Source organism: Gobio gobio, assembly GCF_949357685.1.
Source record: "Gobio gobio genome assembly, chromosome: 13".
Lineage (NCBI taxonomy): Eukaryota > Metazoa > Chordata > Actinopteri > Cypriniformes > Gobionidae > Gobio > Gobio gobio.
The window spans coordinates 35629083-35653334 of record NC_137106.1 but is presented as its reverse complement, the minus strand read 5'-3'; the positions used below and the strand labels follow the sequence as shown (position 1 = coordinate 35653334).

The following is a 24252-nucleotide window of genomic DNA, read 5'->3' as shown; positions in this document are numbered from 1 at the left end:
TAGCAATTGTGAGAAACTGTAAATGATGTTATTGTGTCTGACCGCCCCCTACTGGCCAATCTGATGGTTTAAAACAGGCATGTGTAAATGCGTGTGTCAATTAAAATTACACAATCACCTACACTGATTAATGCGTTGCCTTGAAATATATCTGTCATCTCCTTTCCTGTGTTCAGTGGGGGTTGGTGATTAAAAGCCAAAGTCACAGGAGAAGTGTAAAGGAAAATGGCTTATAGAGCAGGTGGTGCTCTCGGTCAGGGGTTTGTATAGCAGTATTCCAAATGGCAGCACACTAAGGTGACCACTGTGCATCTCAATGACTGACTATGAAAGGTTATTTTTTATCCCATGTAAAAAAGGGGGATTTATAGGGTTTTTCTGTGGTCTTTCTTTACATATCTTTAATTTTTTTCTCAGATGAGAAAAGTCAAACAATTCTGTGAAAGACTAATTTGTCAAAAATGAAAGACAGACAGTAGCTCTGAATGGAAATCAGCACTGAGACATTTAATTTATTCCCTTCCTAGCTGCCCCATCCCATCAGGTCTAGGATGCTCTTGTTGAAGTCCTTGAGAGTCATTTTTCATCAAAGCGTTCCCTCCTCCTTCTCAGTGTGCTGTGGACTGGTGGTGAGCTGTTTCCCCCAAAGCTATAATGCAGAAAACATCAGAAATTAAAAACCCACATACAAAATTTAAGCAACTAAGACACACTTAAATATGTATGAATGTCACTGCATTACATTTTACATTGATATATTTGGCAGATTTTTTCTATCTATCTATCTATCTATCTATCTATCTATCTATCTATCTATCTATCTATCTATCTATCTATCTATCTATCTATCTATCTATCTATCTATCTATCTATCTATCTATCTATCTATCTATCTATCTATCTATCTATCTATCTATCTATCTATCTATCTATCTATCTATCTATCTATCTATCTATCTATCTATCTTTTTCTTTCTTTCACCTTTTCTTGTACTGAAGAAGCTGGTTTTGAAGCTGGCTTCACAGTTGGTTCTGGTTTCCTTTCATTTTCTTTTCCACTATCTTTACTATTTGTAAGAATGTTGGATTTGGCCATGACCAACGCAATGATTCTAGCATCACCGTAATTTATAGCAATGTCCAAGCAATTTTGTCCTGTGAGCACAAAATCAATGCATTGTTGTTCAAATAAATGGAAAAATTATACAAAAGGTAAATGTACATATAAAGTACTGTTGAAAAGTTTGGGGGAAAGTAGGCCTAAGATAAAAATAAAAATAAAAAAAAAAGATTTCTATTTTAAATAAATGAAACAAATTAATTTATTTTTTTTTACTCACAAAATCGCACAGATCACAGAATCCGGAAAAAAAAGAAAATAAATTATAATGCTTTCTACAGAAATATTAAGCAGTTTTCAAATAACACTGAAAACTGAAGTAATGATATTGAAAATTCAGCTTTGCCGTCACATTTGAAAATATATTAAAATAGAAAACAGTTTTTTAAAATTGTAATATAATTTCTCAATACTTATATCACCTTTTTCAAAACTCTTCACACTGCTTTCAGCTTGGAACAGCAGTTCAATTTCACATTCAAAATACACAAAAACTACCGAAACATTTCAAACATGTCTCAAATCAATTCTTCCATAACACTATAGGTTGTCATCTAACAAACACACTTTGTCACTCATAAAGCAATGACCTAAAACACTAACAACAGGTAGTATTACACAATGATTTCTTTTGTTTCTTTACCCCTTTTGTCTTCCCCCTTCAAGCTTTAAGCTGAATAGAGGATTCGATTTTGAAGCCCAAAAAAGTGCATCCATCCAGCATAAAAGATATCCAGATATCTTGGGGGGTTAATAAAGGCCTTTTGAAGTGAAGCTATGCGTTTGTGTAAGAAAAATATCCATATTTAAAACATTACAAACTAAAATATCTAGCAGACGGCCTACGCAAGTCAACTTATGCCAAAAGAGTAACCTGTAGAAGATGTAGGAGTAGCGCAAGCTTTGACGCCTCTCGCGGTTCAGACAAATAGGGCTGGGCAACAAACTCAAGCCCCTCTTCTCTTATATCAAAATCCCCTGTCATTTCTCTTTAAAAATTCTTTCTTTAGACTTCCACTTCCATCGCGCTTCCACGTTCGTGAATACGTCATGGGTTACTCTTTCGCCGCAAATCGATGCTATCAAAGCTAGTTACTTTAGTTTACAAAGTTTTAAATATGGATATTTTTCTCACACAAATGCGTCACTTTACTTCAAAAGGCCTTTATTAACCCCCCCCCCCCACCCCCGCCGCGTGGATATCTTTTATGATGGATGTATGCACTTTTTCGGGCTTTAAAATCTAATCCTCTATTCACTGCCATTATAAAGCGTGGAAGAGCCAGTACATTATTTAATATAACTCTGATTGTATTCATCTGAAAGAAGAAAGTCATATACACCTAGGATGGCCTGAGGGTGAGTAAATTGTGGGGTAATTTTCGTTCTTGGGTGAACTAACCCTTTAAATGCACTTTGTACCAAAGCAATAATAAATGATCCACAGTTTTGGCACACTGTTGTGCACACTGTGTGAAGAGTTTTGAAAAATTGGTTCACAATGGTAAAAAAAAAACCTATAATATTTCACAATTTTTAATGCATTTATGAGCAAATAAACATTATTAGTCTTAAGAGACTTCTTCAAAAACATTTAAAAAAAATATATTATGACCCTAAACTTTTTAATAAACTGTAGAGTAGAGACAAACATATTTCAAATACAGTACCTCTCTTGTTTTCTGCATTGACTTTGGCTCCAGTTTTGAGGAGATACTCTACACAGCTGAACCAACAGCTTTCAATAGCTCTCATGAGTGGAGTTTCTCCGTTCATTGCCACTGCATCCACCACGGCTCGCGATTGCACCAGCATCTCAATAATGTCTACATGACCTGCATGGCAAGCATGGTGGAGGGGTGTCCAGTTAAACTGGTCAACTGCATTGACATCAGCCCTTTAGAGTCACAGAAAGAAAATCTTGTTAAAACGACGGTCTATCATCTAGTTACATTAAATGTGTAAACAAAAGAAGATATTTCTTTATTTTTATCAGTAGCATTACCTTAGTGAAATGAGGAATTTAGCTACTTGGTATTTGCCACAGCTGCATGCTGTCATGAGTGGCGTCTTAAAGAACTGATCTTTGATATCAACAGGCACTTGTTGGGTAAATGCCAGGCGAAGAGAATCTAGATCTCCAGTCTTCACACAGTAATTGATGTTGGTATAGATCTTTTCAGGATCATCAATATACCAAGCAGAGTCAGTGTCTTCTCTTCTACAAATCAGCTCAGGTGGCATTGTGCACATGGGCAATGGCGTGGCAGTTTTGGCACTCTTCTTTTCCTTGCCACCCTTTTTCTTCTTAGCTGGTTTAGGAGCATAGGATGATATGACAAAGGCCTTCTGGAGGTACTTGAGACCTTTGAAAAACTCATTTACATTGATGACACTTTCAAGTTTTTTGTCATGTTCCTTGACGATCCTTTGCAGGTTCTCATTACTTACAGGAGCTCGATGCACATTCAGTACAGACACAAACGTCTCCAGAGAAACTTTTTCAACAGGTTTATCCAGTCCCAGAGTTTCAAAGGCTCTGCGCAAGGTTCCCTCATGTTCACAGGACCAATCGTGAAGGGTGACGGCCCAGAGTTCATTGGGGTTTACAGCATCAGGCGCAGAAAGCTTCACATGCATTTTCTCTGCTTTCTTAAGCGCCTTCAATGCAGCTTTCTGGCCATTATTTTTGGCAACCTGGCTTGGAAGAAGCCCTTCCAGATTCTTCAGTTTGGGATTGCATCCTGTTGCAGATTAAAAAAAAAAGAGTACTGCATGAATAATAATAATACAAGTATTTTTAGTATTTTGAATAAATAAGCAGTTTCTTGGTGTTTAATTTAAGCAAACTTCCTAATATAAAACAGTAGGATTATTAAAGAGGTCATGGAATGTATTTTCAGATCTTTATATTATGAATCTGGAAGTTAGCTTATGAAGATAGCTAAATTTTCTTTCACCAAAAATCCCCACACTCCATTTGAAGGGATGTTACTGCTTTCAGAAACACAAGTAAACACCCATTGTACTGTGTCCACTCCCTCCCCCACGAAGATCATAAATAAATGTATTCACTGGTGTTTCCTCTGAGGTCAAAATATTTGCCACTGCTGTAGATTTCAACAACAGATATTTAGCAAAACCGACAGTATGTTGAGAATAATTAAGAAAACTGTCCAGTGTGAAATGACACAAACAAACATTGTTTAATATTTCATTTCGAATAGTTTTTCTTTTGAAGGGTGTGTTGACATGCAAATACAAATCGTGGCGTTTCAGAAGTTGTAACAAATACAGTGCCCTCCACTAATATTAGCACCCTTGGTAAATATGAGCAAAGGCAGCTGTAAAAAATAAATCTATGCTGCATCCCAATTTGCATACTATCCGTACTAAATAGTATTCGAAAAAAGAATTAGTATGTCCCAAATCGTAGTATGTTGAAAAGAGTATTCCAAGATACCCGGATGGTCCACTATTTCTGGTCATAATTCGAAGTGCAGATCGACGCACACTCTAACGGCTGATATTGCCCACAACCCATTGCGAGTTGGACGAGGATTCAATTAGAATTACAAACGCGGATAAAAAGTGTTAAAGGTCCCATGGCATGAAATTTTCATTTTATGAGGTTTTTCAACATTAATATGAGTTCCCCTAGCCTGAATATTGTCACTGCCTGTGAGAAAATGACAGCTCAGACGAGCTGATCTTGAATTTTCCTGTTATGACGTCATAACAGGAACGGTCATAGATATCCATAATAAAGGCTAGATGTCTTACGGCGAGCATCTAATGTCATCACCGGCGGCCATCTTGTCACAGGCAGTGCTCTGTGGTACCTGATGTAAGGCGAGTGATTTGCATGAACAAAAATACTCTTATCTCACTGAAATCTTGACGGATTTACAAATGGTTTGGTTTCTTACAAACGTTATTAATGTGGCTATAATTATGGATGCTTGAACAAATTATGAATAATTTTTCATGTAAGTATGCAGTGTCATAACTACATCTCTGACGTTTATAACAAACCAAACAGTTTGAAAATTGAGCAAGTTATGGTTATTTAATGCAAGCACCCATGAAAACAATGTTACGAGTGAGCGAGCTGCCAAGATGGCCGCCAGGTGCGCACGAGACATCTAGCCTTTATTATGGATATCTATGGGAACGATTACCTCCCTTTCCTCCGCCCAGAGAATTTGGCACGCCCATGCGAGCGCTATATTTGTCCTCGAGAGATCATGGCTTGTGAATGAGTGAATGCTGGCAGTTTCTCAGTGTTTGGATGTACAAATGAAAACAGAAGTCTTTTTTCAGTTCCTTCTGATCTGTGATCAGTGATTTCTGATGTGTAGCTAATTATTCAAGTTCACACAGAACTGTATTATTCGTGCACGCGCAGCGGCTTCTCTCTCTCCCAACACAGAACAGTGTTTTCGTGTTTTCTATCTTGTGAGTCAGTGTTTTTGTATGTCCTCGTCGCGTCTATCTGTTCTAAAATGTGCATACAGTCGTGCGTTTTTGCTTCTTTCATCGGCAGAGCCACATCTTTAGAGATAAACCTCATGCACGCCGAAGCTCGGGCTGCACTGACCGGTCGGCCTTCAACATTATCAATCCCCAGTACTGCATCTCGTCCACAGCGGAGGCACACGCGAGCTTAAGCAGAAGGGGGATAAGCGTGAGTGTATCCGGTCTAGGCTAGCCAGCTATCCCCACAATAAACTGGATTACATTCGATTACTGCGCTGTTGTGTCTTTGTTTGCGCTATGTACTCAATGTGCATCACTGACGCTTTTCATATGATAGGAAAATATCTAAAAATAATGCTATAATCAACACTTAATCGTAACTCGTTCATCTCGGCTGCTGTAATGGTACATTAAATGTGTTACAAAGTTGGTAGAATAAGGAGGAAGACAGGCTCGGTGTGACTGGGACTCGTGTTTATTCAGAACTCTCAGATACAAACACAATAAACTCGCGCTGACAGCGCTCTACCAACTCAGTAGTTACTATAAATAACTTTGTTAGCAATTGCTCCGTCTCTGGTCCGTGATGTCCGGTTTGCGAACAAATCTTTCTTTTGAACCGGTTCTTTTTAGTGAACCGGTTGAACCAGTTCACCAAATCGGACTGAATCGTTCTAAACGATTCGCGTCTTGAGTCAGTCTCTGGTATCTCACAACAGTGGTTCTACAATAATTTTATGAAGCGACGAGAATAGTTTTTGTGCGCAAAAAAACCTAAATAACGACTTATATAGTGATGACCGATTTCAAAACACTGCATCATGAAGCTTTATGAATCAGTGAGTCGAATCATGATTCGACTGATTTATAACGCTTGATAGTTTCCCATTAACTCCACTTTAAAGTGCACAGCGGTCCACTTTAAAACTCATATGAAAAAAAACTATTTCTCCGTATTTTAGTCTGCGTTATACAGCGCGTTCTCCAATCCGTAGCAGAGCCAGCCCAGCGTCAAAAGCTGGGGACAATGTACGTGCATTTATTGATAAATTATGATATCTGCATCTGTGTAGTTCTTTGTCATAAATGTAATTTACTAATATGATACAGGAGCAATTTAAGATGGTGGCTTCCCATCCACTGTAAAAATCTGGGTTTATGAAATTCCTTTCATCTAAATGGCATGAGGTTCTCTGATGCCATCTACTGGTTATAGTGGTAATTTCACGTAATTTTCATGTTAAAAGTGTGTTTGTTCCCTTTCGAAAGGGAACTCTCGCTGCGTCTAGTTGACGCTATGGGGAACGCCCTCGGCGTGACTGGTGTCTGAAGCTACTATCGAATCACGGCAAAGTCTTTGACCGACGTCAGCCCATGACGTCATCATCGTGCGACCCGGAAGTATAAAAGGGCGCCGTGCCAACACATACACATCTTTCTCGTCTTCAGGGACTGTCTGTTTGAACTGCTATGCGAGTTAAGGTAAAACAAATTCAATTATTAATACACACGAGTGTGTATTTACTGCCTGGGATCAAGAGCATGCACAGTCAAGTTCATTTGAAGTTGTTTGTGTGTGAGTGTGAGCGGTTTTCAATCTGAGATCGCTCCACTCTAGTCTGGCTTTTTTCCTGAGGGAAGAGAGTTTGGCATCTGGGACTGCATGATGCTGTCCCGCTCACGCTGAGGCTGAGCGTTGGCATACATCATGGGTTCTCAGATGCAGCTCGCCGATCGTCGCGACGATCTGGCGGCTAACGAGACTAAACAGCAAGTGCTCTTAGGGATGGCTGGTGAGAGTGGTATGAATCCTCTCAGCCACCTTGACCGTGTATGCTGAGCTGATGAATGTTATGGAACGTCCTGCAGGCAGGCTGCGGCTGCCATGTTGGCGCGTTAGAGGAGAGATCGCTCGTGGTAGATTGCACGATCGATTTCTCCTTGGCCATAAACCATCAGCTCAGATGAGCCTTCCATTCCTTCTTGATCTTCTTACAGAGATCGAGAGGGCATGGAAGAATCCATATTCGACCCAATATTCATCAACATCAGCGTTTTAACTTCGCTGATGTCGAGGGGATAGGGGAATATGGATATGTGTTGAGGCGACCGACTGGCGGGCCCATGATAGTAGAACTATGTTCTGATGGCCCGCCCGGACTTACTCAGTGAGAACGCCCCTTTCAGGCATTCAAAGGCGGTAGAACATGGTGGTGAGAACTGCACAATGAGTCTTCGCTCAACATGCCGCAGGTGAGAGTGGTCATTTTTTGTGTATTACACTAAAAATATGTATTTCTTACAGACCCCAGATTCCTGTATAGAGTTTGGTATTCATCAGAGAGAACTGTCTTTCCCCTGTTTAGTTGGCATAGCACAGCGCCAGACTCTGGGCTGTGCAGGTGAGCGTGTGTTGGCTTTCCCTGGTTGGTCAAGATGGCGCCAGGTAGGCCACCGCGCATGGTTATCAGAAGATGGGCCTCCTCTCATATTGAGAGTAGTGTTTAGGCCGCCGCTCTTTTCTTTGAAATGTTTGCGGATTACTAGGCGGTAGCACACTTTTCTGATAGAATGGAGTGTTTGTCTACCGCTTAGGGTTACTTTGTGTCTTTGGTTCCCTAAGCCACTGCAGGTTGGATTAGTTTGTCTCTGTTACGACTGAGAGCTGCGGCGTCAGTTGGGATGTGGATGAAGGAGGCGCGTTGCTGAGGCACTGTCACCTTTGGTTGTGCACCACTTAGATCGGAGGCCTCCTCTCATTGAGAGTCGTTGGTTTAAGTAGCAGTCAGTTTGTTTGTCTGGCAGTTATTTCTCGTTTTTGCGAAATTCGTACAGCTTGTAGGCTTTTACAAGCCTCCCTGGAACGGGTCCCCATAGTAATGGGTAGCTATCATGTGTTAGGCCTCAGCAGGCCTCCATGAAGACGAGCCGTAGGGTCTAATATTACTACAACCCACATTTTGCAAAAAATATGTCTGTCCCAGTTAGCAGGAAGGATTGCACCGTTTTCAAGAGTACGGTGACAGTGGTAGGCCTTATCAGGCCTCTAGTAAGGCAGGTGCCAATGCTGAGGCATCAAGGTACTACTAGCCTAGCTGGCTATCAGGTTAAAAAGGGGCAAATACGCTCTCCTGAAGGTCGGCTGTCAATTGTAGGCCTCAGTAGGCCTCTTGAACAAAGCGCATTTTCAGTTGGAAGGCCTCAACCAGGCCTCACTGGAGGTATGTACCGATGTGCGCATCGGGACAGCTAGCCTGGCGGCTATCAGGTTGTAGGCCTCATCAGGCCTCCCTGAAGGCCCGCTGTTAGTGGTAAGGCCTTACTAGGCCTCCCTGAGGGTGAGCTCTCAGGTTGTGATCACTACCAGAGGCAGGTTGTAGGCCTCATCAGGCCTCCCTGAAGGCCTGCTGTTAACTCTAAGACCTTACTAGGCCTTCCTGAGGGTGAGCTCCCAGATTGTGGTCACTCCCAGAGGCAGGTTGTAGGCCTCATCAGGCCTCCCTGAAGGCCTGCTGTTAATTCTAGGCCTTACTAGGCCTCCCTGACTCGAACAAGGTAGTAGGCCCCATCAGGCCTCCCTAAGGTGTTCCTGGGATCCAGTCATCTAAAACAGTTAAGCACGAATTGCAAACAGGTAGCAGGCCTCTCCAGGCCTCCCTAAAGGCTGATTATCAGGTAGTAGGCCTCAATAGGCCTCCCTTGAGAGCGAGTTCCTTAATCAGGATGCTCGGATAGCCTGCGTAGCTTGACTGTCGACTAGTAGGCCTCAATAGGCCTCCCTGAGGGTGAGCTCCCAGGTTGTGGTCACTCGAACGAGGTAGTAGGCCCCATCAGGTCTCCCTAAGGCGTTCCTGGGATCCAGTCATTTGATACAGTTAGCACGAATTGCAAACAGGTAGCAGGCCTCTCCAGGCCTCCCTAAAGGCTGGTTATCAGGTAGTAGGCCTCAATAGGCCTCCCTTGAGGGCGAGTTCCTTAATCAGGATGCTCGACTAGCCTGCGTAGCTTGACTGTCAAGTAGTAGGCCTCCATTAGGCCTCCTTGAGAAAATAAGAGTAACCTCAGCAAGGGACTATGCTTTGCTAAAGGCAGGTAGTAGGCCTCACTAGGCCTCCCTGGAAGTGAGCTTAAACGCTCTGAAAATTGGCGGTATTGCTGTCAGGTAGTAGGCCTCACTAGGCCTCCCTGAGGAGATGCTCGGGTTGCCAGCATGGCTTGCTGTTAGGTAGTAGGCCAATATAGGCCTCCCTGGAAAACCCGCTATCAAGTAGTGGGCCCACAGGGCCTCCTTGAAGGTGAAGTTCCTGAGCTAGGCACTTCTTTATTACCAGTTCTCTGTGGAGAACTTGTGGTAGTTGGGCCTACAGCTGGAGGTTACCCGCCAGGCAGGTTCAGCTGCTCCCCTCAATGAGGGTCGTCTATGAGCACTCAGCCGGCTGAGCCTGGTCAGACGGTCGTAGGCCTCTCATGAGGCCTCCCTGTTAGATCAGTCCTTAGGCCCTTTCGGCCTCCCTACTGCTTTGAAACACAAGCACCTGGTAGATCCTTGATTTGAGCAGGCAGACTCCCCTCGCTAGCAAGGGTTCTAAAGCGCTACGCTGAGTATTGCTCTCTTGGATAACCCGTCTCTGAGTTCCGGGCTAAGTAGGACTGCCAGTTTTTTCAGTCCCTTAGTTTGGATGCCCCCTGGGCACCATCCAGAGGCTCTGTTTTTGAACAGACAGGGTTGGCCAAACCGAAGTGTCCATAACACTTAGGGCACCAGGTCAGGCCTCCCTGGTGGCACTCGGGAGAACTGGTTTCCCGAGTAGTGACTGGCTGGGGGTTCCTTCGGGTCCCCTAGCCACATTCCCTTAAAGGGACCCCTTCTTTGGAAGTAGTGGTCCCGGGCCTTCGAGCTGTCTAGATGGAACCCCGCGCAGTGCGCTAGGGTTCCGTTTAGTTGCATAGCTTGGGCTATGACCGTAGGGAGTGCTGTCACTGTCAGCCCAGTGTGACCTGAGGGGGAGTCGCTCAGGTTTTTCAGTGGAATTACTTGTGTTGACAGTTGTCACTGCCAAGAGGCAGATACTCCCCTCAGCATGGTGGCGTTGGTATATCGTTCCCCATAGCGTCAGCTAGACGCAGCGAGAGTTCCCTTTCGAAAGGGAACGTCTAAGGTTACGTATGTAACCTCTGTTCCCTGAGAACAGGGAACGAGCGCTGCGTCGCGTTGCCATGCTTCAGGGCCTATCTGCCATACAGTCCCTTCAGACGAGAAGATGTGTATGTGTTGGCACGGCGCCCTTTTATACTTCCGGGTCGCACGATGATGACGTCATGGGCTGACGTTGGTCAAAGACTTTGCCGTGATTCGATAGTAGCTTCAGACACCAGTCACGCCGAGGGCGTTCCCCATAGCGTCAGCTAGACGCAGCGCTCGTTCCCTGTTCTCAGGGAACAGAGGTTACATACGTAACCTTAGACGTTTTCCACCAAGTGACAGAAAGCCTTGACTGAAGCATGGCACATTTTCCATGCTATCTCCATGAATGATAATGATAAATGTGGATCTTCTTTAAAGTTAGTTTTCTGCACAAATGTAGAGTAAAAAAAAAAATTGTGTTTAAAATTACAGTAATATACAGTTTGTCTATATTCTTAATAAATATAAATGAATATTAGCTGGTTATTTAAAATAATTAGAAATTAATTAAATATTCAGGGATTGACTTGATAGTGTAGAACCTACTGTATTGTTCATGCATACCCTAAACAATATATAATTATTATTTTTTTAAATCATACCCTCATTGAAATCCTAGAATCACCCCAGGTTTAATTCAGCAACTTGCGAGTGCTGTGATTGGAAGCCTCTGTGTCAATGTAACAAAAGCATCACTGTCACCTTATTATTCTATATCTTATTATTGCTCTAAGTTATCTTAATTAATAGTAGTTGATAATTAGTTTGTCTAAATACATATTACTAAAATATGTATTCCAGCACTACATTTTATTGTTAATTTGACATTGTCCCTATCTCAGCAGTCTAATGTAATCTGTGTAAAATAAGCATGTTGTGTAAGTTGGGGGGGACCCCATTTTGAAATCTGCTTAGGGCCCTCAAAATGCCAGGGCCGGCCCTGGACACGACTGGAGCTTCAAGAGGGACCGGATTCTATGGTCAGATTAAACTAAAAGAAGAGCTTTTTGGCAGCAAACCCACCAGATAGTGGGTTATTTCATAATGAGATTTCCCCCTCCCTCAAACACACACTTTCCATTGTTTTACTTCAATGGAAGGTTAGAATTTTGTGAAATTGTTGAATGAAAGACCAAAAGGATAAACAATGCAGATTATTTTCACAGCCGCCTTTGCTCATATTTACCAAGGGTGCCAATATTATTGGAGGGCACTGTATTCATATTTTAAACTGGGGAGTTCCATTTCATGACCCCTTTAATGTAGGCAGCACTTGTTCTTGTGAATAATGAAAAGATATTAGACCCAGCCTACCTCTTTGGGCCAGGAATCGACAGCACTCAGTGAAGCCGCCAGCAGCAGCAAAGTGCAATGGTGTTTTACCCTTTGACGTGCTGAAACCCAGGTCAGCAGAGTATGCAGACAGCACCTGTAAAACCTGTATGAAGCAGAGCCAGAGATAGTAATGCTCTCCAAAGTTAAACAACAAATGTTGTGCTATTCAGAATGCCATGGCATCACCTCAAGGAAACCTCCTTCTGCAGCAAAGTGGGCAGCACACCGTCCTTCTTGATCAAGTAAGTTAGGATTCCCTCCTTTCTGTAAAATGACTCTGATGAGCTTCACAATACCAGCCTTAGCTGCCTCCATGAGCGCAGAGCATCGTGTTAACTTTGGGGAGCCAAAACATGACAAATTACACTCATTCAACTCCATCAAAATCCACATTTTCTTGCTGACCTATAAAGCCTGTATCATGTTTGATACACACATTTTGAAGGCCTCTAAATAGCCAACATGATCAAAACTCGTTGAAAAACATTGTACACAATTTAAGGCTGTTTGATTGTTTATGCTTTTTTAGCAAGCAAAATGCTTTTTAGTATAATTCTAAAACTATCCCTCTTCAGGTTGTGGTACACATGCCTTCTTGCTGTGAAATACTTACTGATTTTATAAAGTAAAGATAAGAATAACTTTTATATTGTTAGAAATAATTCAAAATCATGTTAAAATGTGAGCATCAAATCAGACAATATCAATCGCTCAATCACCTTATAATAATGCATGATGCATTGCATTGCGTTATATATGTTTTAACCCCCACAATAAAAAAAATACAGAGCTTTGATCATAGGCATTTAAATATAATCTTACTAAGACATATTATTGAGAGAAATTAAGTGACCCATATGCATTTCATGTAAGTATAGTCTGATATACTGTTTTAAAGATCTCGTTGATTTACATTACAAGCTTCAGAATGTCATTTTAATTTTTGGCCATATTAATCAGCAACTGCTCCAAATTGCATAGTTTTGCTCAGTTTGGGCCTCTGAATAAAATACAGGTGTTTTTCATATCCTATATGAGCCATAAATGCCTGATGTATCAATTATTTAAGTTTCAATAAACTGTTCCATTTCAAAAAGTTTTCACTGAACTATTACTTCATATGTTGTAACATTATAAAAGAGATATTTGAATCATCTATGCATATATTTATTCATATTGTAATACTTTATACACTATATTGCCAAAAGTATTGGGACGTGTACAAAATCAAGCACCTATGCATGCAGACGCTTCTATAAAAATCAGCACAGCAACGACAGCAACTCAGCCATGAAGTGGTAGGCCACGTAAAATCACAGAGTGGGGTCAGCGCATGCTGAGGCACACAGTGCGCTGAAGTCGTTAACTTTCTGCAGAGTCAATAGCTACAGATCTCCAAACTTCGTGTTTTGCCATTAGCTCAAGAACAGTGCATAGAGAGCTTCATGGAATGGGTTTCCATAGCCGAGCAGCTGCATCCAAGCCTTACATCACCAAGTGCAATGCAAAGCGTCTGATGCAATGGTGTAATGCACACCGCCACTGGACTCTAGAGCAGTGGAGACGTGTTCTCTGAAGTGACCAATCACACTTCTCTGTCTGGCAATCCGATGGACGAGTCTGGGTTTGGCAGTTGCCAGGTGAACTGTACTTACCTGGCTGCATTTTGCCACATGTAAAGTTTGGTGGAGGGGGGATTATGGTGTGGGGTTGGTTTTTAGGGGTTTGGGTTGGCCTCTTAGTTCCAGTGAATGGAACTCTTAATGCTTCAGCATACCAAGACATTTTGGACAATTTCATGCTCCCAACTTTGTGGGAACAGTTTGGGGATGGCCCCTTCCTTTTCCAACATGACTATGGACCTTGCATTGTGCACTGGTGCGCAAAGACATGGATGAGTGAGTTTGGTGTGGAGGAACTTGACTGGCCTGACCAGAGTCCTGACCTCACCTCGATAGAACACCTTTGGGATGAATTAGAGCTGAGACTGCGAGCCAGGCCTTCTTGTCCAACATCAGTGCATGACCTCACAAATGTGCTTCTAGAAGAATGGTCAAAAATTCCCATAAACACACTCCTAAACCTTGTGGAAAGCCTTCCCAAAAGATTTGAAGCTGTTATAGCTGCAGAGGGTGGGCCAACTCTGTATTAAACCCTACGGATTAAGAATGGGATGTCATTAAAGTTCATGTGCATGTAAAGGTAGGCGTCCCAAAACTTTTGGCAATATAGTGTATATATAAATATATTTCTTTAATTTGAACTATGATCTGAGGACAGATCTGAGACCTGATCTACTGCATTTGGATCAGCTCCTTTCTCCAAAATTCTTATGCATAAGTCTTCACAATCCTTTGCATTCTCACAAGCGAACACAAGCAGTGGCTTCCCTGAGTTAGAAACATTGTTGACATTTGCATTGCTGCTGAGCGCCATCTGCAGGCAGAGAGCATGCTCTTTAGATGGAGAGATGCAGTAGAACAGCAACCCTACGAATAAAACAACAGAAGTCACTCGAGTTTCTATTTTTGCATATTCTAAACACATTTTCTCGCTCAATGAACAGATATAAAACCAAGTAAATGAAGAGAAATATTATATAAAAGAATAATAAAAAAAAAAACATTTTGCCTCTATATACAATCATTTTAATGGCTGGGTTATATCCCTTGAGGAAAAAGTACACTTTAAAACGTTTGAAAATAGTATACTTTAAAAGAATATTGTAACATTGTATTCAAACAATGTCATGTTTTCTGCCATTTAATTAGACCTATATGTTTTTTTTATTATTATTATATGTAGGTTATTATAATTTACATGATTTGAAAATTAGATGAAATGCACATCTTTTTATGTAATTTCATAATTATACTTCTATTGTTAAAAATATACTTAAATGCCATTTATATTGTGGCATAGCTTGTGGTATGTATATTTGCAATTATACTTTTGTAATTTTGAATTAGTTTAGTTAATTTAACATATTTTACCTTTAATTGTATCAAAAAACACTACAGTTGAAATTATAATCAAATACTTTACAAATATTTTTCTTAGTCAACACATACTTTAAAGCATGACAAAAACTATTTATTAAAACATAATGATTTAAAATGTACTTTAAGGTAAAATGTTTAATTTGACATTATTAAAAAGTGCACTTTTTACATAAAGTCATAAAGTGGATACTCTCTAAGTAGACTTATGGCAATATATCATTAAAATTATAGCATAAAAGACAAACAAAGACAAACTCACAGGCCTATTAAGTATAAGAGCTATTAAAAGTATAGTAGGCTATGCATTTCCAAAAAGATGTTCTCACCTTTACCCTCTTCATCTGTGAGTGTCACATTTGCTCTGTGTTTGATCAAAAGATACACAATCTTGTAGTAGCCCAACTGTGCAGCCAGCATCACTGGTGTGCAGCCCTTCTTGTCCTGTATGTCAGGATGGGCTTTCAGGGACAGAAGGAATTGTACGAGGTCTTCATCATGGTCCACAGATGCTTGATACAAGGCACCGAGTCCCTGTTTGGGTTCAGTCATATTTATCAGGTTGGACCAACCCATTTGGACCATCTTTTCTATCAATGGTTTGTTCTTCTCTCGTACATATTGCAGAAGTTTATAGATCTGGAGGATCTCTACGCTGCCTTTCGCCACCACACTTTTTGAAGTCATCTCCATTTTCTCATCTCTGCTTTCCTGGTCTTAAGAACGAATAAATAACATTAAAAGCACTCAATAAGCCAACTGAAAGATCATGTGTACATTCAAATATTAAGAAATGCCATGAAACTTTCATTCATATATTAATGTTTCTGAATATAGCCATATATGTGTTCATTAATAGCCTTTATAATTGTATGGCTATTAGTAAAATAGAAAAGAGAGCGTAAAAAATAGAGGTATTCTCGAGTAACGTTACAATATTGCGCATATTTAGGCTATAAAGACAAACACACGTGTAGCCTATATGGTTAATAGGCCAACTCATTTTCAAAAAGTCTCTTATCAAATATCCGTTTCATGATACATGTATGAAAATAAATATTCATACATTAAATAAATAGCCTAGCTGCATTGAAATATAACTGGAAGAAAGTCAACAGGTAAGTTAGTATTGTGATAACCGAATCCCTCTTGTCCCCTAGCAACCGCTCTGAGGTATCCTAACGTACTTAGATTATTATAGGCGGTTTTATTTTACTTAACGAATAGTAGGCTACTTACTAAAATGCAGATATGTTTGAATATTTATAAAGATGAAAATTATGACTAACCAAATAATACGTAATTTTTGTAAAATGCAGTTTAGAACTTACATCAAAAACATAACGGAAAGCGCTCGCGCAAGTTTCGGCTGCACTCGATAAAAGTCGGGAATCGTCGTGTCCCTGAGCTCCGCTCGCGCTGTCGCTCTCGGCCACACTCGGCAAAACCCGTTAGACTTCGTATCCATGTTTACGCTTGTCTCATTCACCGTGAAAGAGAAACGCTCTCCCGCTCCTGTTCGGGATAATGTGACGTTATGACCTTTCCTCCGAAGTCCATAGTTCAGGATTTCGTTCTGCAGGGAGAATATGGGAGACAAAAACATTCTCAGCATTGGTTTGGTGTGTCTGGATATCATAAATGTTGTGGATAAATACCCGGAAGAAGACACTGATACCAGGTGGGAAATTCTGATAACATTCTACAATTACTATTGATGCACTTGATCACTTTTGCGTTAGCATTTCAAAAGCATAACCAGTCTGAACATAGGCTATCCTGCTATTCCCTGCAGTTAATGTTGCACCACACGTGTCATAAAATAACGCAACTGTTTGTAGGTGTTTGTCTCAGAGATGGCAGAGGGGAGGAAACGCATCAAACACGTGCACTGTTTTGTCTCTACTTGGGGCCCCGTGTGCATTTATGGGGTCTTTGGCTCCTGGACCAGTAGCTGAGTAAGTGTTTTCTACCTACTATTACGTTATATGATACAAATTACAATATATAATGATGCCAGTAGTAACGCGTTACTTTAAAGAGTAATCTAACAGCGTTACTATTTCCAAACCAGTAATCAGATTAAAGTAATTTATCCAAGCTGCCACTGTGCGTTACTATTATATATATTTTCCTTAGTAAAAAAATATATATTTTTGCTTTCTTCTTGCATCTCGGGGAGAGTATTTATGTTAAGTGAATTCTTTATTACATTTTTTATTAAAACATGTTTTTTTTTTTTTCAGGAAATATTTTTTTAATTTCAATTTAAAATGTCAGGAGATACATTGTTGACGTTACTGTTAAAATTGCACTTCCAATAAAGTGAGTGTTGGCAAAAACAGTTGTCATTTTTATGTTGAGGCGGCTGCTGAATGTAACTAATAAAGTAACTTGTAATCTAACTTAGTTACTTTTAAAACCAAGCAATCAGTAATCCGGTTATTTTTTAAAGTAACTGTGGCAACACTAATAATGTGTGTGTGTGTGTGTGTGTGTGTGTGTGTGTGTGTGTGTGTGTGTGTGTAATACATTTATAAAGTATAGGCTGTAACATTCCAGGGTGAATTCAGGTTGATTGGGACACTTTTCCCCAGTCATCTCAATGGCAAAAAGTGACTCAATTAACCTGAATTCAGCCCCCTATACTGGTATTTAAATGCAGGATGTATTTTAATTTTTTCTTACCCCTTTTTTTATAGTATTTATAGTTTTTTTTTTAATATATCAGCAGAAATATACCCTATCCCCTACTCATCATCCCAAAAGTCAGTTATTTTCTTCGTTTGCATTAGTTGCACATTTAAAGGGATAGTTCACCCAAAAATAAAAATTACCCAATGATTTACTCACCCTCAAGCCATCCTAGATGTATATGACATTCTTCTTTCAGACGAATGCTATCGTAGTTATATTAAAAATGTCCTGGCTAATCCAAGCATTATAATGGCAGCCCAAAATTTGAAGCCCCAAAAAGTGCATCCATCCAGTATAAAAGTAAACCATACTGCTCCAGGAGATTAATAAAGGCCTTCTGAAGTGATGTGTTTGTGTAAGAAAAATATCCATATTTAATATGTTATAAAGTAAAATGGTAACACTTTATTTTGATTGTCCCTTTTGAACATTCTGTTGACTACAAGTAACTTTGCAACTACATGTCAACTAGCTCTCATTAGAGTATTAGTAGACTGTCTACTTAATATCTGCCAACTCTTTATTGTGATGGTCCTCCAACAGACATTCTACTGACTATAAGTAACTTTGCAACTACATGTCAACTTATTTTAACCCTAACCCTACCAGTCTACTAATACTCTACTAAACCGCTAATGAGAGTTAGTGGACATGTTGATGCAACATTACTTATAGTCAACAGAATATGTTAAAGGGACCATCAAAATAAAGTGAAACTAGTAAAATATCTAGCTTCCGCCAGACCGGCTTCCATATTCAACTTACGAAAAAGGCGTAGCTTATAGGCGTATGACGTCGGATGTAGTGTAAGCATTTTGAACTGTGAGAGGCGTTACACTTTCTTCGGAAGTTGAATACGGAAGGTGGTCTGGCGGAAGCTAGATATTTTACATCTTAAAGTTTTAAATATGGATATTTTTCTTACACAAACCCATCGATTCGCTTCAAAAGGCCTTTATTAACCCCCCGGAGCCGTGTGAATTACTATAACTGCCATTATAATGCTTGGATTAGCCAGGACATTTTTTTTATACAAGTCTGATTGTATTCGTCTGAAAGAAAAATGTCATATACACCTGGGATGGCTTCAGGTTGAGTAAATCATGGTGTAATTTTCATTTTTGAATGAACTATCAACTATCCCTTTAAGTTCCGTATGAATACATTTCCTTGCTAATTTGTTCTTCTAGCTTCATCTTGAATGATTTTCAAATGTACAAGATTGACATCTCTCTTCTTCTGGAGCATGCCGAATGCTCCTTTCCTGCCTCTGTAGTAATCAGCAGCGAGACGACAGGAAGCCGTACAATTCTGCACATGAACAGGTTTGTGTGTGAGAGTATGCGTAAGTATTACGAAGCTCTTTCCTCACAGGACAGCTGACATATTCCTGACGCATCAAAACAACAAGTGAAAATACTCTTGCTTTTTCCCTATCAAAGGGTGCACTGAAGGTGCATGGTTTGAGGTTCCGTTTGGCAAGCACTGTCAGTCTACTAAATGTTTCTTTCCTGCTCAATTCTGCACATGGGTCACTGCGATACCTCTCTGTTTGCTGTACTAGTTTCATCGTGGGGGATTTTGCACGGCGTGGGGTGGACATATCTGGTGTGGCTTGGCAGCAGTGGGGTGAGACCCCGTGTGCCTGTTGTGTGGTGTGTCCCACCAATGGCTCTCGCACTGTTGTGCTCTCGGACACGTAAGGGTAGCATCCAAAGTCACAATAATCATAACATAGTCAAAGTTAGATGGGTACCTGGTAAATTACCATTTCCCATTCTCAAACATAATCTGAGAGTTTTTCTGAAGTGGCACTGCCGTAATTGACATTAATTTAGGGGCCGACATCATTTTCAACTAAAAACGGAAAACTTTATGCATTTGCCGTTCATTTACATGACAACACTGTTTTGGGGGTCAGAAAACGCAAACTTTTGAGAACTGGTTTTGAAAAAAGTGCAAGTTTTTGAAAATTATACCATTATTGTATTATGTTGTAAAAATGCGTAATGTTCAGTCTATAGGCACGTAGTGTTTCTTTAAAGTTACATCAAAGTTACCAACTACTGGCCTGGCATGCATAATACAGTGTTTTTTTGTGATGTGTGAATGATGTGATGTGAACGGGGGCCGTTTTGACAATGTTGTCGTCTGTACGAGAAAAAAACGCAAAGAAGAAACGTTTCCGTTTTTAGTACATGATTGTCGTGTAAACACCTTTTAGTCTTAAAGTAGATGTAAAGTATTAACAAATCATGACAATTCGACATTGCATGCATTTATTTGAGTGATTTTTTTCCCTCTGCGATTTAGTTTTTTTCCTATTTGATTATTTTAATCAATTGTTTAAAACAACACACAACAGCACACAATGTCAAAGCTTACTGGGTAACTAGCTAACTTATTCCACGGCTCTCTGAAATACTTGATTCTGATTCAAATGTTTGTGTATAATGACTCCTAAACTATATATCTGGCCAATGTTCCTGGCAACAGATTTAATGTTTTTATTTGACAAGCAGCCGTGTAATAAGTGAGATAATGTTCAATCATCCTATCATTATCACAAAATAAACCCCCTGCAGAATGATACAAAACCTTTTCACGTCAAGGTCCCGATCGGTCTGCTGAGGGTTATATTTGCGGGTAAGACTGGATGACTGTACATTATCATTTACTTTGATTTGCTTTGTTTGTAGCAAACTAATATATAAAACAACATTCATTCTCATTCTTGTCTCTAAAACCTGTTTTGAGAACTTTCCAAACCTTTTCTTTCTATGCTGAGAAACAGACTTTGGTTTATAATTATAGTTATCTTATAATAACAGCCCAAAGCTGACTATTTGTCTGTGCTGATGACTGTTGTCCAATGTTTTTTCTGTATACAAACTGACAGGCTTCTAACCTTAGAGATCATCTAAGGTTTTTCCATTATACAGACCTTCACTGATTCAGTTTGTGACTGTAAACAGTTTTGTATTATATGATTACAGCAGATCATGTCACAATAATTAATAGCAATAGTGACCTATCATGTACACAAAGTGCAGTCATTACTTATTATTTACTGATCGTTCTTTGAACACTGATTGCTGTAGTCTTAACATACAAGAGAACTTTCATCAGCTATTCTCTCTGTTTAATCAGAAACTTGCCAGATGTTTCTGTAGAAGACTTTTCAAAGGTGGACCTGAGCCAGTACAAGTGGGTCCACTGGGAGGTGAGAGCGTCTGCCAAATACCTTTGACTTGCTTCATAGTAACAAGCTATTTAGTTCCTTCTGATCTGTGTTTAAGAGAGACATTATTCCACAAATAGAGAGCTGATTGTTTTATGAATTGCATTGTCAGGGCCGTAATGCTGAGGAACAAGTGAAGATGATCGAGAGGGTGAGAGAGTATAACAGCAAACAGGAAGAGAAGAACAGAATAACCATCTCTGTGGAAATCGAGAAGACCAGGGAACCTCTCTACCAGCTTTTCCCTCTTGGTGATTTGGTATGATTTCACTACGCTTTAGACTTCAAACTTGACTGAATAAAACACATTATTTTAACTTGGATAAACTACATAGTCAAGTGCTCATTGTACAATTGCTTTCGGACTAGTAGATCACATACAATATTTTTTGTATAATTTATTTCAAAGGTGCAGTGTGTAAATTTTAGCAGCATCTAGTGGTGAGGTTGTGAATTGCAATCGCCCACCGCTCACCCCTCCCTTTCGAAGCACATAGAGAAGATACGGTGTCCGACACAGGACAAAAACGTCGTCGTCGGAGAGAGCGGGGAGTGACTAGCGCTCTGTAGAGAAGTTTGTCCCTTTAGGGCTACTGTAGAAACATGATGGCGCAAAATGGCGATTTCACTGTAAGGGAACCCGCGGTGTATGAAGATAGAAATGGCTCATTCTAGGGTAATAAAAACATAACGGTTCATTATGAAAGGTCTTTATACACCACTGAAAACATAGTTATGTGTATTATGTTGCATTTTTGTCAATAGATCCTCATAAATACTACACACTGCACCTTTAATTGTTTTATTTAAATGTTATTTTATTTTTCAGCAAGGATGCATTAAATTGATCAAAAATGATAATAAAGACAATTTTTTTTACAAAAGATTTCTATTTTAAATCATCAAAGTATACGTAAAATAATGTATCACAGTCTCCACAAAAATATTAAGTAGCACAACTGTTCACAATATTGATAATAATAAGAAACGTTTCTTGAGCATCAAATCATCATATTAGAATGATTTCTGAAGGATCATGTGACACTGAAGACTGGAGTAATGATGCTGAAAATTCAGCTCTACCGTCACAGTAATATATTACATTTGAAAATATATTCAAATAGAAAACAGTTATTTTACATTTTAATGATATTTCACAATATTACAGTTTTTTGTTGTTGTTGTATTTTTAATAAAATAAATGCAGCCTTGGTGAGCATAAGAGAGTCTGAGTGTAATAATAAAATCTGAGTGTGCCAGTTATTTGCAGGCCAGCTGATAAGCTTTGAGACATGCTTGAACACTGCACAACCTGTTTATTTGTGACCGCTTTCACTCAGGTCTTTGTAAGTAAGGATGTGGCCCAGCACTTTGGGTTTGACTCAGCCTCTGCTGCATTGAAGGGTTTCAGCAGTCGTCTGAGGAAGGGGTGAGTAAAACAACCACTAGATGTCACTAGAGTCCCAAAAACGGCTGACTGACAATGTATATTCATAACAACTGATTAAGGGGATGTTGTTTTCAAATATTAGCCATTTCATGTGCTAAGGTGAGTTTGGTTGTGTTTCTAGAGCTACCCTCATTTGTGCCTGGGCAGAAAAGGGAGCTGATGCCTTAGGTCCCGACGGCGTAGTCCTCCATTCAGATGCATTCCCACCTGAGAAGCTTGTGGACACACTTGGAGCAGGGGATACGTTCAATGCTTCTGTAATCTATTCCCTTTCAAACGGTAACTGCGCAGGTCTGATTCTGAAACACAAAGACTTAATGGGTTATTGCAAGTTGTGGAAATCAGTTCAAGCCGGTTTGGTTCTCTTTTCTGCAGGGGGCAGCCTACAGGATGCTCTCACATTTGGCTGCCAGATTGCAGGCAAAAAATGCGGTGTCCATGGATATGATGGAATTTTACACTGAACATGGCGGAGAGGTGCACAGCTGGAATGTAGTACAGACACGAAGCTCTGCTGAAACTTTACCAGTGTTGTAAGCCACTAGTCATTGTCAAGGCATGATGATACTACTGAATAGTGTTGCTTCACATAGAAAAGACTAATGTAAATGCAAGGATAAGACTAAATAATGATGGTATATTCTACTGATTTCTCTGTATTAGCATGATTAAATTAATGAAGGAGTTTTAAACCTGTTTTAACTCTTTACTGATGCTTTCAAACAAACAAAAATGCAATATTAGAAAAAGAAAAAAAAAAACCCGTCAGGATCACTGAAGCTTTCTGTGTACATTACCAGTTAAAAGTTTGAAATATTATGATTTTATATATATATATATATATATATATATATATATATATATATATATATATATATATATATATATATATATATATATATATATATATATATATATAATATAATTTTTTAAAGGAGGCTTTATTAAAATAACATTAAAATAACAATTTTATATTTTAATATATTTTAAATAGAAATGTATTTCTGTGATGCAAAGCTGAATTTTCAGCATCATTACTCCAGTCTTCAGTGTCACATGATCCTTCAAAAATCATTCTAATAATGCTCATTTGCTGCTCAAGAAACATTTCTTATTATTATCAATGTTGCAATTTTTTTGCTGCTTTTATGGAAACTGAGATAAAATTTTGTTTTGATTAATACTTTATTTATTCAGAAAGGATGCGTAAAAAATGTATCAAAAGTAACTGCAAAGATTTATAACATAGCAAGTTTTCTATTTCAAATAAAGGCTGTTATTTTGAACTTTCTATTAATCAAAGAATCCTGAAATGATAATTACGTAAGGTTTAAATAAGTAACTTTGATATTAAGAACCATTATTAATAATTGAGCGTAAATAATAATTGACAATAACTGTGTACCAAATTAGTGTCAAAGTCAATAATATTTCACAATACTTATTTTCACAATTACTGTTTTTCTTTATTTTTGAATAAATAAATGCAGCCTTGTTAGCATTTATTTAAAGATGCACATTTAAAGATGATTTTAGGCAAAAAGGCTGAAAAATGCATTGTAGTCTATGGGAGTTTTATGTTTTGTTCTAATATAGCGCCACCAAGAGGCACAATCCTACTATTTTTTTATGTGTCTCCAGAGTGAGCCCATACATGTGTGTGTCAATTTTGGTGAAAATATCTTTCGTTTTGGAGTTATAGACATTTATATGAAAAAAAAAAACATGTAAAAAATTACTGACACC

General features: G+C 39.3%; 2 protein-coding genes across 5 annotated transcripts; one reads left to right on the top strand and one right to left on the bottom strand.

Moving 5' to 3' along the window:
* Window positions 1-481: 481 nt before the first annotated feature.
* Window positions 482-16970, bottom strand: ankef1b (ankyrin repeat and EF-hand domain containing 1b). 2 transcript variants are annotated; one of them, XM_079832279.1, is made up of 9 exons: window positions 16777-16937; window positions 16450-16694; window positions 15448-15834; window positions 14409-14608; window positions 12306-12455; window positions 12099-12222; window positions 3126-3864; window positions 2791-3017; window positions 482-649 (listed from the first exon to the last, which is right to left on the bottom strand). In XM_079832279.1, exons 3-9 carry the CDS (start codon window positions 15809-15811, stop codon window positions 609-611), a joined length of 1845 nt encoding a protein of 614 aa, XP_079688405.1. In that variant the 5' UTR covers window positions 15812-15834; window positions 16450-16694; window positions 16777-16937; the 3' UTR covers window positions 482-608. The 2 variants fall into 2 exon arrangements, with proteins under 2 accessions (XP_079688405.1, XP_079688404.1); XM_079832278.1 differs by having other exon boundaries at window positions 484-649; window positions 16450-16970.
* Window positions 16630-23250, top strand: khk (ketohexokinase). Of its 3 annotated transcripts, XM_079832292.1 has the most exons (9): window positions 16668-16799; window positions 16960-17076; window positions 19006-19140; window positions 19380-19514; window positions 20966-21038; window positions 21169-21315; window positions 22397-22485; window positions 22628-22785; window positions 22882-23226. In XM_079832292.1, exons 1-9 carry the CDS (start codon window positions 16708-16710, stop codon window positions 22968-22970), a joined length of 1035 nt encoding a protein of 344 aa, XP_079688418.1. In that variant the 5' UTR covers window positions 16668-16707; the 3' UTR covers window positions 22971-23226. The 3 variants fall into 3 exon arrangements, with proteins under 3 accessions (XP_079688417.1, XP_079688418.1, XP_079688416.1); XM_079832291.1 differs by lacking the exon at window positions 19006-19140 and having other exon boundaries at window positions 16630-16799; window positions 22882-23250; XM_079832290.1 differs by lacking the exon at window positions 19380-19514 and having other exon boundaries at window positions 22882-23250.
* Window positions 23251-24252: the final 1002 nt, after the last annotated feature.

Bases quoted from the DNA above. Each gene is read 5' to 3' on its own strand.
- ankef1b (XM_079832278.1), bottom strand. From the start codon at position 15,811: ATGGAGATGACTTCAAAAAGTGTGGTGGCGAAAGGCAGCGTAGAGATC. The intron at 14,609-15,447 runs GTGAGAACATCT...TTTTATTCGTAG, and splicing joins CACAGATGAAGAGGGTAAAG to GGTTGCTGTTCTACTGCATC. The intron at 3,865-12,098 runs GTAGGCTGGGTC...AATCTGCAACAG, and splicing joins TCGATTCCTGGCCCAAAGAG to GATGCAATCCCAAACTGAAG.
- khk (XM_079832292.1), top strand. From the start codon at position 16,708: ATGGGAGACAAAAACATTCTCAGCATTGGTTTGGTGTGTCTGGATATC. The intron at 16,800-16,959 runs GTGGGAAATTCT...AACTGTTTGTAG, and splicing joins GAAGAAGACACTGATACCAG to GTGTTTGTCTCAGAGATGGC. The intron at 22,786-22,881 runs GTAACTGCGCAG...TCTTTTCTGCAG, and splicing joins AATCTATTCCCTTTCAAACG to GGGGCAGCCTACAGGATGCT.